The 15313-nt window shown below is 42.3% G+C and overlaps 1 protein-coding gene across 6 annotated transcripts in view; it reads right to left on the minus strand.

The window, feature by feature from the left end:
- SEPTIN7 (septin 7) overlaps nucleotides 1-15313 on the minus strand; it is a 266068-nt gene that overhangs the window by 203847 nt on the left and 46908 nt on the right. For 3 of the 6 annotated variants that reach the window (XM_030204206.1, XM_030204233.1, XM_030204188.1), the window contains exon 3: nucleotides 326-425. In XM_030204206.1, coding sequence (XP_030060066.1) covers nucleotides 326-425 — 100 coding nt within the window. Of the gene's footprint in view, nucleotides 1-325; nucleotides 426-4918; nucleotides 4924-12038; nucleotides 12045-12876; nucleotides 12882-15313 lie in introns of those variants that run through there. The other 3 variants (XM_030204223.1, XM_030204215.1, XM_030204198.1) reach the window with 2 other exon arrangements.

The raw sequence follows: 15313 nt of genomic DNA on the forward strand, positions 1-15313 counted from the left end.
CTTGCCTATCTTTTAAATCAGTTTTTAAAATTTTGCTCATTTTCTAGAAATTGTTTTTTAAAGTATCAATTTGTATATGTTCTTTTGCACTTTGTCTCCAACATCCTCTTTTGAGCTGGCAGACAGCAGCTTCGAGTCACAGTAACTCGATTCATATCTGGGCCCCTACGCAGGCTCCCTTCAAGCACAGGCACCTATAAATATTCTACCTGCAGTTACTAACCCAGATACGCATAAGTAAACAAAATGAAGTTAATTCAAAATTATACCACCATCCAAATTCTACCATAAAAATCAATCTCTATATATTTAAAGTATAGCTTACCTACTACCATCAGTGTGAACTCGAAGCCCCTCTTCACTGACTTTCTGTATACTTGATTAGGAAGATTTGCAAACCCCACATATCCTTCAAGGTTCTTCTGCTGTTAACACAAACACAATTGGATTAAGAAATGCTTTTCTTCTAACAAAGTACTTTGTGGTTAAGTTCTATTTAATTGAGGATTACTAATCTATTACCAATTCCTGAGCTCAGCTACACAGCAAACTCAACTCTTCATATTCATTGCAAATGATTTTCAGATGCCAAAAATTAGAGGCATCCAACAAACCTGACTTTTTAAAATATTTTATTTATAATTTTCATCCAAATTTAACAACTCACAAGAGAAGATTACAATATGAGAAAATTTACAATATCTCTAATATCTATTACAATTGAAATGTTTACACTCTACTTTCGACCAGAAATATACAGTAATAGGATCCAAGAAGAGAACAGGAAAGGGGAAAAAAAAAAAAAGGACAAAGTTTTTACAGTGGTGTTGTTGTTACCAAGTAAACCTTCCCTAAGCATATACAGTATGGTCTGGTAATCCTACTACTACATTCACATCCTCTTTTGAAACTAAAAACTCCTCTTAACTGTTTAGGATCAAAAAACTGAAATAATTTGGCTTCATATGATACTCTGCATATACAAGGAAATTTTAACATATAATTTGCTCCAAGTGCCAGAGTCCTCTGACGTAGTGCTAAAAAAACACTACGACTTTTTTGGGTCTCTCTAGCCATATCAGGAAATATTCTTATTTTAGATCCAAAAAAAGTAGATTCTAAATGTCTAAATGAAAGTCTTAAGACTGCGTCGCGGTCCATTTCTAAAGCAAAAACAACCAAAGCAGTCAACCTCTGAGAAATTACTTCCAAAGATGATTCAAGAAATGATGTCAAGTTCATCGCTTCTCCTCTGTTCGGTTGGAGAGTCTCTGAATTTGATTTATTTTGTAGATATTGTACCCGAACAATAGGAGGTAAGGAATCACTTGGCATTCCTAATACCTCAATCAGATATTTTTTCACCATATCAATCGGGGAAATTAAGGGAGATCTTGGAAAGTTCATGAATCTCAAATTAAGTTTTCTTGATTTATTTTAAAGATATTCTAAACTTCGTAACATATAATTTTTATCCCTAATTGAGGTTTGACTGATAACTTCCAAAGATTGCATTTTCTCTCCCAATTGTTCTATTTTAGAAGTATGTTGATTAGTTGTCTGTGCTTGCTGGAGGGCAACTTGAGATAACTTAATTTCAGCTGAGTTCTTTATTGTTTGTTGTTGTAAAGAGGAATGCAAAGCTGCATTTTAATCCCAAAGTGACTCTAATGTCACCAGGGCAGGTTTTTTAACACATTCCACTTGAAAAGCCAGAGGGGGGGCATTAGCAATTTGCCTCAGTGTACTCACAGTCTGCTCTTCCACCAGTTCAGCCCTCGATGTTAACACTGCTGAAGAGAGGCTCCCTCCCTGCTCTCTCAGCTCCTCTGTGGAAAGCTGTGACACAGGACTTTCTCCAGCTTCCAACCCTCTTGGTTGCGGGGGAGCCGTGCGCATGATAGGGCTGAAAGAAACCCCGTCTACACTGTCTGCCAGCTCATTAGTTCCGGCTCCGATAGCAGGGGAAGATGTTTGACTCGGGCCAGAGACCACACCAAATTGCTCAAGCGTCTGCTGCTGTAGAAGGTGGGTTCCACTCGGAGTTGAGGGATTAACCCGAGTTTTCCCTCTCCTTTTCCCCATAGTGATAGGGAATCAAAGCCCTCTCGCAGCGTTCTGAAAGAGCAAGTTGAGCACGTCTGGTACAACAGCTCTCTAAGCGGCCATCTTGGATCCTCGCCCTCACGAACCTGACTTTAAGAAACCCATTAGAAGTTATGGACCAAGAAAGGGATCTGAGTGTCGTCGTCGATAATACACTGAAACCTTCTGCTCAGTGTGCTGCTGCAGCTAGGAAAGCGAATAGAATGTTGGGTATTATTAGGAAAGGTATGGAAAACAGGTGTGAGGATGTTATAATGCCGTTGTATCGCTCCATGGTGCGATCGCACCTTGAGTACTGTGTTCAATTCTGGTCGCCACATCTCAAGAAAGATATAGTGAAATTGGAAAAGGTGCAGCGAAGGGCAACTAAAATGATAGCGGGGATGGGACGACTTCCCTATGAAGAAAGACTGAGGAGGCTAGGGCTTTTCAGCTTGAAGAGACGGCTGAGGGGAGACACGATAGAGGTATATAAAATATTGAATAAGTACATAAGTAATGCCATACTGGGAAAAGACCAAGGGTCCATCGAGCCCAGCATCCTGTCCAAGACAGCGGCCAATCCAGGCCAAGGGCACCTGGCAAGCTTCCCAAACGTACAAACATTCTATACATGTTATTCCTGGAATTTTGGAGTTTTCCAAGTCCGTTTAGTAGCGGTTTATGGACTTGTCCTTTAGGAAACCGTCCAACCCCTTTTTAAACTCTGCTAAGCTAACTGCCTTCACCACTTTCTCCGGCAACGAATTCGAGTTTAATTACACGTTGGGTGAAGAAAAATTCTCTCTGATTTGTTTTAAATTTACTACACTGTAGTTTCATCGCATGCTCCCTAGTCCTAGTATTTTTGGAAAGTGTGAACAGACGCTTCACATCCACCTGTTCCACTCCACAGGTGGATGTGAAGCGTCTGTTCACACTTTCCAAAAATACTAGGACTAGGGGGCATGCGATGAAACTACAGTGTAGTAAATTTAAAACAAATCAGAGAAACTTTTTCTTCACCCAACGTGTAATTGTCTATCTCATTAGCAGACTTTTCCTCCAGGAATTTGTCCAAACCTTTTCTAACCCAAATTTGCTAACCATTGTTACTAAATCATCTGGCAAAGAGTTCCAGAGCTTAACTATTCGCCGAGAGAAAAAATATTTTCTCCCATTTCTTTTAAAAGTATTTCCATGTAACTGAGTGTCCCCTAGTCTTTGTACTTTCGGAACACGTAAAAATTCAATTTACTTCTACTCGTTCTACACCACTCAGGATTTTGTAGACCTCAATCATATCTCCCCCTCAGCCATCTCTTTTCCAACCTAAGAGCCCTAACCTCTTTAGCCTATCATACGAGAGGAGTTCCATCCCCTTTCTAATTTTGGTTGCTCTTCTTTGAACCTTTTATAATTCCGCTATATCCTTTTTTGAGATACAGTGATTAGAACTGAATGTAATACTTAAGGTGAGGTCGAACCATGAAGCGATACAGAAGCATTATAATATTCTTGGTCTTATTAACCATCCCTTTCCTAATAATTCCTAGCATCCTACACACACTGGGCAAAAGATTTCAGCACATTGTCTACATCGACACCTAGATATTTTTCTTAGGTGATGATCCTCAAGGTGAACCCTAGCATCAGGTAACTACGATTCAGATTATTCCTGCCCATGTGCATCACTTTGCATTTGTCTATTTCGTTATATACGACCAAAATTAAATTGTTGTATTTTGGTACCTCCGTTTCAGATATTCTTAAGCCTATAAAATCAAAATCAGGTGAGCAACTTCCTTTTGATATTTCTTCAAGAGTTGGACTATGAAAAATCAGGTTAATAATCTAAGCAGAAAGGTTTTAAAAGTTACGTCAATTAAGAACTATGAAGTCTTCATTTTTCCAGGAGGATTTTCAGGTCTTATTACAGGCATTGATCTTGACTCAATTTGATTATTATATTGCTCTATAGGATGGTTTACAGCATAAGGAGAAATTAGGTCCTACCTGCTAATTTGCTTTCCTTTAGTCCCTCCACACCGGCCCAAAATGACTGATGGGTTATGCACGCCTACCAGCAGGTGGAGACTGAGAACACTGATTTTGAGTCAGCCAATAAGACCCCCTGCTCAGTCCCCTGAAAGCCTCAGTATTCACGTATCAAAGCAAAAAGGACAGAAACCAGACATCTGTGCGCCAGTCGATTCACACAGCCACCTAAGAGACCCTGCTGGCAACTGTCGAATAGTTCAACTACACCGAACTAAGTCAGCAATGTGCAAACTTGTAATACCAGTTGTGTAATTGGTCTCTGCATTTTTTTAAAATCCAAATAGCGCTCCACACAGACAAGAGTGAATGGAAATAACAACCACAAAGCCACCAAACTGAACAGCACCGCATAGCGACTGAAACAAACAAATCTGATAACGTATATAGAGGGATCTGAGCTGGTCCGGAGGGATTAAAAGAAAGCAAATTAGCAGGTAGGACCTTCCTTACTGTCCCTCTGGACCAGGCCAGAATGACTAATGGGAAGTACCAGAGCAATAATTCACGGGAGGGACCGAAACAGAACCACTGCAAGATTACCCTGACCGAAAACAGAATCTCGGCACACCTGGACATCTATGCAACAATAGCAAAAGATGCCTGGAATACCCACCAGAGAACATTCCGTCTAAGTTGAGGCCTGCCCTCTCATAAAACAAGTAGAAAGAAAAAAATCTCCAAAAGACAGAACCAAGAGACCATTCAAGTCACCAAACAAGGGTCACTTGAGACACATCTAGGCCTCCACACGCTCTACATATCACACAGAGACAGCTATCACACTGTCCGCACAGCCTATTTACTTGAGGAACAGTGGTCCTACGAACCCCTGGCTAAGCATAGAGAAATAAGGACCATAGACTAGAAATACTTCAAGTCTTTGCTTAAAGCCCACCTCTTCAATGCTGCGTTCGGCACCTAACTCTTACCGTTCAGTAAATCCAGACTGCCCCAATTTGACGGCCCCTTTCGGACTGACTGTTCACTTGTCTTTTAGATTGTAAGCTCATTGAGCAGGGACTGTCCCTCTATGTTAAATTGTACAGCGCTGCGTAACCCTAGTAGTGCTTTAGAAATGTTAAGTAGTAGTAGTAGTAAATACGAAAGGACAACAAGATCTTTTGGTGAAAGAAAAGACACCCCCAACAACAAAAAAATACCATCTGCTGAGTAAGGTCCACTAGAGAAAGAGAAGGAAGAGAAAGGGATGAAGCAGAGCAAAAAAATTTAAGCCTGAAATCACAAGGAGCAAACAAAGGACCACTCAGAAGACGTAAGAGACCAATACTGTTCAGGGACCTCAACATCTGAAAGACTCACAAAGGGCCTCCCCCAAGGGTATCCCGAATGAAGCCAGCGTCGCCACCTGACCAAAAGAAAAGCAAAGGCTATCCACCAGTCTAACCCACTCTGCAGCAAAAAATAAATCAAGTATCTGTGGCACCGCAGAACAGCATTGGACAACCCCATGGGCATCACACTGATCTCTGACAGCAACCAAAGAAGTAGAGCAGTGCCAAGAAGTCCCTCAACCATCACTTCCGGAGAAAATTGCCACTGTCTGCTGCCTCACCAGAAACAAACCAGAAGACAAACGAGCTAGACAGGCCACGGCTGTTGGACACGGAAGGTAAGAACTACAAATTTGAGAAAAGTAAGGAATGACTCCACAACAAAGACTATGAAACCAAACCGGAACCAAGATCCAGGCACTGTGCCTCTCCATCCACTAAAAGACAAAAAGAGGAGATTTTCCAGCCCACAAGGGAGGCCCCACAGTCCCTCAAAGCAATTGCCCGCCTAACCTATGAGGATAGCAATCCCATCCATCAGCAGGCAACTGATCTTGCTGCTCCGACAGATGAGAACAATAAAACAGCTGTATCAATGACAGACCACTGCTGCATCCCCGAAGAGAAGCTTAAACATGCATAGCCACAGACAGAACACTTTGATCCTGAAACCTGAACCCTCGTCCTAGCTGACGTTGTGGGTCCCCCAGGCCTTGAGACTAGCATCGAGAGAGATTTTTGTCCACAGATTGGGCTCCGAAGTCCCCACTGGAAACTGCGAAGCACAACAGCCATGATTGGCAGCATAGCCTTCTAAGCATGACAAATGAGTCAACCACTCAGAGAGATTGCATATGGGTTAGTAGGAAACCCTCAGTCCAGACAACCCCTATGTAGCAATAGACTTGTGGCAACAAATAAAGCAAAAAAAAAAAAAAAAAAAACAGCTGAGCTGCTGGAATCAAAAAGGAACTCCTTGGCTCCCAACATTTGAGAAAAAAAAAAAAAAAAAAGATGTAATAGGTCTCCAGAAACCAAGAAAAAACGAAAAACAAACATCTGAATTCAACATGAGAAATCCACAAAAATCCCAAACGCCCCATGCTGGGAAGGTGCCAAGTATTGAGGAAGCCACAAGGAATCTTGTAGCATTCAGAAAAAATATGTTCAAAATGGTAGTAAAACTAGGTTGACCGAGGGAATCAGAGATCAACTGTTTCTCCTGTTGCGCCATCCTCGATCTGTAGAATGGCTTACACAGATTAGGGGAAGGCATTAAGAGAAATGCTGATGACGACATTGCTTCATGAGGCAGAGCCATGTGAGACACATTAACTGTCTCTGGAGACTTCGGAGACTCAACAGCACGTTGAAGGAATCACTGTCAAGCCTTTGTATAATTTGACTTCGAGGATCCTGAAGAGAAAGAACAAGAAGGCAGCAAGCTTCCCTAAATCCTGAAATAAGTGTAGCCACAAATAGGGTAAGAGATCCTGAACAGGCAAGGAAAAAAGTGATTCGATGTCAGATAGGCCACTATCTGCAAACGGTTATAGTTATGAATCCCCTGTAAATGGTGAGGAATTGCATGTTGATAAAATAGCTATGGAGAGAACAAAATTGTAAACCATGTTCTCTCAAGCAATTTCATGATTCAAAACTTTCAAATTCAGAATACAGCATATAAATGCCAGTGCAGTGCAGAAACCGAATAAAGAAAAACTGAAAACCAGCGCCGGCGAAAACAAAATTGCCGACGGCATGTCCGAAGCGCCAGTAACATTCACAGAAGCTCAATTGGAGCAGCTTACCTCCGCTATCGCGAAAGCGTGGGAGCCAAAGTGGATAGCCCTAGATCGGAAGCTAGAAGGGTACCAGACCACGCTGGACGGATTACAGACACGCGTGATGTAGAAGTTAGAGTCGCAGCGGTGGATGATGATACGCACGTCTATGGCCCAGATATAGCAGGACTACAACAACAATTGAAAGCGCAAGCTATTAAGCTGGAAGATCTTGAGAATCGTTCCCGTAGGAACAATGTGCGCATCGTGGATCTAGCTGAATCGCTCCCAGAACGCAATTTGGAGGTATGGCTAGAGACATGGTTATCTAAAGAATTGGCCTTGACAGATTCTATGGGGCCAGTGGTGATAGAGCGGGCCCACCGTGTTGGGAGGAAAATGAGGAAATGGAGACGCAAAGCAGGCCACGAGTGATAGTGGCTAAGCTGTTGAATTATAGACATAAGCAAGAAATCCTCCAAGGGTTTCGTCTCAAGAGGGACTCTAAAGTATAACGGGAGGAATGTCCTGATTTTTCAAGATTTTTCTACGGAGGTATAAGTACAGAGAAAGCAATTCCATCCAGTATGTGCAAGTCTGGCTGCTAAAAAGATCCGCTTTGCGCTTCAATATCCAGCACAGTTGCGAGTGTTCATACAGGACACATGGCACACATTTCACACTGTGGCAGAAGCTCAGAAATACCTGCGAGACAACAGTATACTTTACCTGGCAAAAAAGTGAGTCACCAAGATTCAGATAACAAGGGGACCATAGAGATGAGAAGTAAATAAGTAAAAGACAGATATATATTAAGTACATGGTGGAGTGGGTGGGGGCTCCAAGCACAATTCCGTGACTAGGCTCCATAACCTGAGAGTAGCTGGGGAATGGAGTGGGTAGAAGACAGGGTGGGGGAGAGGAAAGGGAGGGTTTGGGGGGGGGGGGGGGATGCAGAGGAGAATGGAAAGAAGAACATTACATACATTTTGACTAAGTGCCAATAGAAGGTGGAGCCCGTTAAACTTACAAGAGATAGGCGAGTACGGAACACCTATTGACTATGAGGGGAAAGGGGGGAGAGTGGGGAACCAGGTTAATGGGTTGACCATAGAGACGGAGGTAGAAACGCTATGCCAGTACGGATAGTTTCATGGAATGTGGGGGGCATTAGCACTCCCACAAAACGTTCAAAGATACTACAGGCATTGCGTAGGCACAAGGCTGACATTGCCTGCCTCCAAGAAACCAGATTGAGTGATCAGGAGCACGCTAAGTTGCAGAGGTTCTGGGTGGGAGAAAGTCACACAGTAGCAGCACAGGGACGAAAGGGGGGCCTGGCCATACTGATCCGGCGGGGGCTCTCATGCACAGTCACGCCAGTGACACAGGAGGGGCAGGGACGCTATGTAATACTGAAGGTCTGGTTGCAGGGTGTGGAGTTTTTGTTGGTGAATGTTTATGGCCCTAATGGGTATGTACCTGGATTTTACACAGCCTTAGTCAATAGCTGCCTTCAACACAAAATAACAAAATTGGTGGTTTTGGGAGACTTTAATATGGCCTCAGACCCAGAGATGGATACCTCGAGCCCAACCTCCCCGCATTATCATGGACAAAGATTTAAGGAGTTTTCTGCTTTCCGGAGGATGCTGGGGTTGGTTGATGCCTGGAGAGTTTTACACCTAACTGCTTGAGAAATATAGAATGCCCCAATCTATCCACCCTATCAGATTAACTGTTCACTCGTCCTCTAGATTGTACACTTGTCTTTAGATTGTTCTCTTGTCTTTTAGATTGTAAGCTCTTTGAGCAGGGACTGTCCTATGTTTAAATTGTACAGCGCTGCGTAACCCTAGTAGTGCTTTAGAAATGTTAGTAGTTAGAATACACCCATAGATCGCGGGCACATGGAACTTTGGCTCGCTTAGCCTATATACTGGTAGAATCCACCATGTTCCCTATGATACAGTCCGGAGGTGGGTCCAGAAGAGATATCGGACCATGCCCTTATATGGATAGATGTAACGGTTCCAGCAGACAGAGGGGGAGGGAAAGGATGGAGATTTCCAGCCTATTTACATGGAGACACGCAGTTCAAAGCTTATTTAGCAAAAAAATGGGAATCCTACGCGGAATATAATGGAAAGCACGCTGAGGCGCAACCAGTATTATATTGGAGTGCATCCAAAGCAGTGCTCAGGGAAGACATCATAGCATATTGCAGTATTAGGCGCAAACGTCAGGCAGCTAGTATTATACATCTAGAAAAACAATTTCAGAAGGCCAGGCGGACGCATATGCGACGCCCCTCCTCAGAAACATTGGAGGCATTAAAGGTAGTTCAGGTAGCGTTAAACACCTTGTTACATGAACGGGAAGTCCGGTCCTCGTTATATTACAGATATAAATTGAGTAGATTTGGGAATAAGACAGGCCCGATGCTAGTGAAGGTGATTAAAAATTTGGGGAGGGCCTCGCGCCATCACAGTTTTGAAAAATCAAGCGGGGGTACTGGTCAATTCTAGGGAAGAGATTGGAAAGATTTTTGAACAGTATTACTCAAACTTATATACTGCTGAGCCAGCAAGTGATGTGCGTGAGGTGCAAGAATATTTGTCAAGGGCCGGACTAGAAAAGTTAACAGGGGAAGACAAACAAGTTAAATGCTCCGTTAACGTTGGTGGAATTGCAGGGTGCAATTAAAGGGCTAAAGCCCCGCACGGCCCCAGGGCCGGACGGATTTTCGGGAGAGTATTATAAGTTGCTACCCCCGGAGGCATTAATTTCCCTGTTACTACGAGGGAATAATAGAGGTAGGACACTTCCCAAAATACGCCAATACAGCACTGATAACGTTGATTTCAAAACCCGGAAGATCCCCTGACAGGGCAGCCTCATATAGGCCAATCTCACTCCTTAACGTTGATACCAAATTACTGGCTAAAATGATGGCAGAACGATTGGCAGAGTGCTTGCCGCGATTGATAGGTCAGGAGCAAGTTGGATTCGTGAGACACCGGTAAGCCACGCAGAATGTCCGTAGACTGCTGTTGGCAATGGCGGCATGCATAGAGAACGCGGAAACAGCCTGGGTAATTAGTTTAGATGCCAAAAAGGCGTTTGATCAAGTACAGTGGGAATATCTTTTCCATACACTAGAACATATGGGTTTTAGAGGATGGTTCCTGAATACAGAGTTCTCTATTGTCATCCAATGGCAAGTGTAATTGTTAATGGTTTACGAGGGGGGGGGGAGTTTGAAATTGGGAGGGGCACTAGGCAGGGGTGTCCCCTGTCCCCATTGTTGTTCGTTTTAGCCCTGGAGCCCTTGTTGCGCACATTGAAAGCCGCAAGACACATCGAGGGTGTATCATTGGGGAACCAAACTATAAAAGTACTGGCATATGCTGACGACTTACTATTGACAGTTACTAATCCAGAGAGATCAACAGAGGCCTTGTTAGAACAGATTAAACACTATGGGCATAAATTAAATTTATCGAAGTCAGCAGCACTCCCGGTGGGGGCTACGGGTAGGGGGAGTTTGGGAGGGGGGATTCCCTTTCAGATGGCCCCAGGTAAAATTAAGTATCTAGGAGTTATGATCACAGCAGAGTTAAGTGAGCTGTACGAGATCAATATCCAGAAACTCTTAAAAGATACAGCAAACAGTCTAAACGCATGGACAAAGTTGCCCCTCTCCTTGCTTGGCCGAATAGCATTATTTAACATGATCATGGCCCCTAGATGCCTATATGTCCTACAGACTTTGCCATTATACTTGAAAAAGAAAGAGGAGAAAGAACTGGACAGAGTAATACAAAAGTATCTTTGGAGAGGCAGGAAGGCCCGTTTATCTATGAGAGTACTCTGTATGAGTGGGAAAGCGCAGGGTACAAATGTAACAAAAATAAAAATAAAATAAATACCAGTGGAATATGGAGGCCTAGGATTACTAAACATGAAATATTTCAATGTAGCCAGTGGAATGAGAAATGTGAATGATTGGTTTCGAGGAACAAGTGACTTTTCTGCTACCAGAGTGGAATTGGACCTTACTCCAGGGATCCACTTTAGCAATTATCTGCATACTGCGGGAGTGCCCATCCCGCGGACACTGCAGCAATCATGGAATCAGCAGTGGCGACCTGGAAGTGGGTCTGCAAAATGCACCACTTTTCGGCGAAAATTACACCCTATTTGCCTGTATGTGACAATGTGGCCTTTGAACCAGGCCGTATGTATGGGGCATTTCGGAGGTGGAGGAAACAAGGTGTGGAATATCTGCTACAGGTGGTGACAGAAGAGGGACGTATGAAACCTTTTGTGGAGTTACAGAAAGAATTTGGTTTGAAAGATGGTGATCAGTTTCATTATGGACAGTTGAAACATTATGTGGCATCACTCCCTTGGGAGGATTTGGCAGAGGATGTGCAGGAGGAACTTACGTTGGCCTTTTCTTTGGAGGCTCAGCAAAAGGTGCCGCTATCACATCATCATCGTCACATAAAGGATACCATGCCAGAGACAGACTATAGAACACTCCTCCTACAGATGTGTCTGAAAAAGATATTATAATACGTAAAAGAGGACCATCCCCAGACTCTCCACTGGGCTATAGGAATTTTAACAGCACATCAGCAAGTCCTTTGCTAACCATATCACTAAAGAGAGGAGAGAACTCCTGTACACTGATGAAAGAAACTTAGCACTGTATGTAGCAAGTCAGATAAATTAAGGATCTCTTTTTTTTTTAATCAAATCATTCAGGCAACCCATTTATCTACGCAGATGACATCATCTCCATCCCCTTCCATTCCTCATTAGATGAAATCACAGATCTGATTGAAGTTTTTCCATCTTGGAACGTTGGGCTGAGGTATTTCGGTTTTAAGTTAAACAAAGACAAAACTCAGTGTCTTGTGCTCTCGTCCGTCCATGCCAGATTTTCCTCAAGCTCCCTTGTCATTAAAGACCAGACCCTCCCTATTTCACAGAGCCTTAGACTTCTGGGTGTTGAGCTGGAACCTCACCTGCACCTGGATCTGCAAGTGCGAGCGGTCTCCAAGCGGATGTTCTATGCAATGTGGAGGCTGTGGCGTGTTAGGTTTTGTCTCACCAGAGAGCTCTTCCGCACACTCGTCCACTGACTGGTTCTGTCTCACCTGGACTACTGCAGTGGGATTTATGCAAGTTGCCAGGAGCACCTGCTGAGGAAATTCCAGACTGCCCAGAATACTGCTGCAAGACTCATCTTGGGCAAATTGCGCATGGTTCCTGCGCAGCCTCTACGTTTCAAAACTACACTGGTTACCTGTGAAAGAACGACTCGCATTCAAGATCTGCTCATTGACATAAAATCATCTATGGATTAGCTCCGGAATACATGATTCCTCTAATAGATCTCCCACCTAGAAATGCCATCACTACAGCCCGTTCCTTTTTACAACTACATTACCCATCTTGCAGGGGTGTTAAATCCAAGCTTCTTTTTGCCTCTACTTTCCACTACTCCAGGCCAAAGACTTGGAATGCTCTTCCCCTGTTCCTGAAAACGCAAGCTGACCACCATCTTTTCAAGAAGCTGCTGAAAACGTATCTTTTTGAAAAAGTGTATCCCATTCGTAACTCTGCTGTTTAGCCTTCCTAACTGCTGCTAGCGTATTATCCTTTTCTACTGTAAACTTCATGTGTTGTGTCTTTTAACTTTTGTAATTCATGGAAGCCACATTGTGCCTGCATTTGTGGGAAAATGTGGGGTAGAAATGAACCATAAATAAATAATAATAAATAAACCGGAATAAAATAGCCTTTAGAAAAGCTAGAAGCATGTGCTGAATTGTAATGCGGCACCAGTGCCCTCACTGGACCCAAACATGAAATTCGGGTCCAAACTGTCAGAAACAATGGGTGAATGCCAACACAGTCCCAGACCTTTCTGAGCTGGCACATGACATGTTCCCTTAGAAGACTAGAGAGAACCAAGTGTAGCAACTGGAAAGTCAAAACAAACCCTTAATGCTCATGGGGACGGGGGCGTGTCAAGATGGCTGCTTAACCGGTCGGATGGTAGGGAGCTCTGAGCGTTTGGGGAGGAAATTTTATTCTTCTTTTTCTAAAAATGCCTCATTCTAAAAGAAAGGGGAAGCTAAGGGTAGATCCTCAGCCTACCTTGACGTCCTCCCCGGCCCAAGCGTCTCTTGAGCGGTACTTCGCCGGTTTTTCCAGGCTTCAGAGGGAGGAGGATCCCATAGCAGGAGTTCCCGGAGAAGCGCGATCCCCGCTGGGAGAGGAAACCTCCCTTTCACCACCATCAACGCTGTTGATTCCTCCGTGTCCAGCGTCGACGGCGTCCCTGGAGGGAAACCCCGCCGATCCCGGAAGTGTATCGGCAGGGGTAACCAGCGAGGACCCGGGTATGCAAAAGTCGACTCTGAAGCCTGAAGGAGTTTGGTTTCCTTCAGTGAAAAATCCGGAGGTGACACTGGAAACGATTGGGGTGATGTTGGACCTGATGAATACTACACTACAAAAAACTTCAGGTGATGTGCTAAATTTAAACACCAAGTTTGAAGAGCTAAAAGTAACTGTTGAATCTGTTAAAGAGAACTTAACAAAGCAAGTGGCTAATCTTGGAAAAGAAGTAGAATCGTTTAAGGAGTTTAAGACTATGTTTGTTAAAGATAACACGGATATAAGGAGAAAAATTGAACAATTAGAGAACTATAACAGACGGCTTAATCTCCGTCTGTTAAATTTTCCTAAGCTATCGGGGGTAACTCCGATAGATACATTTAGAAGATATCTAAATGAGATTCTCAAAATTCCCCTGGATGTTATTCCTCCGGTGAACAAAATTTATTTTATTCCTAAACCAAAAGGGGAACTGCGAGGAATGGATAATATTACTCCGGATCTGCAAAATATCTCTGACATTCTGGAACAATCCTCAGAAACAATACTTGATAGAGCTACATTGTTGATTTCTTTTGTATTCGAACAGGACTATAATAATGTATTAAGACTATATTTTCGCAATATTAAGGCTCAATTTTGTGGTTCTAAGGTCTGGATTTATCCAGACGTTATTAAACAAACACAACAAAAAAGAAAAGCATTTCTTGCTCTGAAACAGAAGACAATTGATATTGGTGGTTCTTTTTTCTTAAATGTAAGAGAAGATCCACCAACAGGTGGAAAACTCAAGCACCCCACGAGAAAAAACAAAAAATGTATAAAAAAGTGGGAGTACGACCAAGGAGACCAGAAACTGGAAGATGTGCTAAAATAGAATGATATACATATGTAAACTATGATGATATTGAACAGAGGTGTAATGACAACCACATAAGTGGGAATAAACATAAAAAGTATAGGGAAACCAATATTATTCCCATGGTTTCCCTATACTTTTTATGTTTATTCCCACTTATGTGGTTGTCATTACACCTCTGTTCAATATCATCATAGTTTACATATGTATATCATTCTATTTTAGCACATACATAGATGTATTGACATACATATTTTATTATTAAATTTAATTTTAAATATTTGCCATCATAATTCGTCACTTGTTCTCACCATTCATTATGTATGTACATTTTATATTATTTTGTTTTTATTATTCAGGTTTACATTCACATATACATTGTTGATTTTTAACAGTTATTGCTTATATAAGACATGTTCTTGTACTCTACAAATTCATTTTTATTAATTTATTATATGTATGTTGTTCATTTTCATTATTACTATATATATATTTTTTAATATTTCCTTATATCATTTTACAAAATTATCATTTGTACTATTTTATGAGTTCATATAATTTACTGTATTTATTGCTTTAACTTTTTATTTAACTTTTTATTTAAAATATTTTCTCTGTTCCTTTATTACACATATCATATATAAATGTATTTTTTATAGACTCCTGATGCAGGCCTGACGGCCGAAACACGACGTGTCGAGTCTTCTAACCTTTAATAAAGTGTTTTTTAAGAACATCTTCCAGTTTCTGGTCTCCTTGGTCGTACTCCCACTTTTTTATACATTTTTTGGTACTTTTTTCTTGGCATATCCATC

This window comes from Microcaecilia unicolor, chromosome 1 (assembly GCF_901765095.1).
Source record: "Microcaecilia unicolor chromosome 1, aMicUni1.1, whole genome shotgun sequence".
NCBI classification, from domain to species: Eukaryota; Metazoa; Chordata; class Amphibia; order Gymnophiona; family Siphonopidae; genus Microcaecilia; species Microcaecilia unicolor.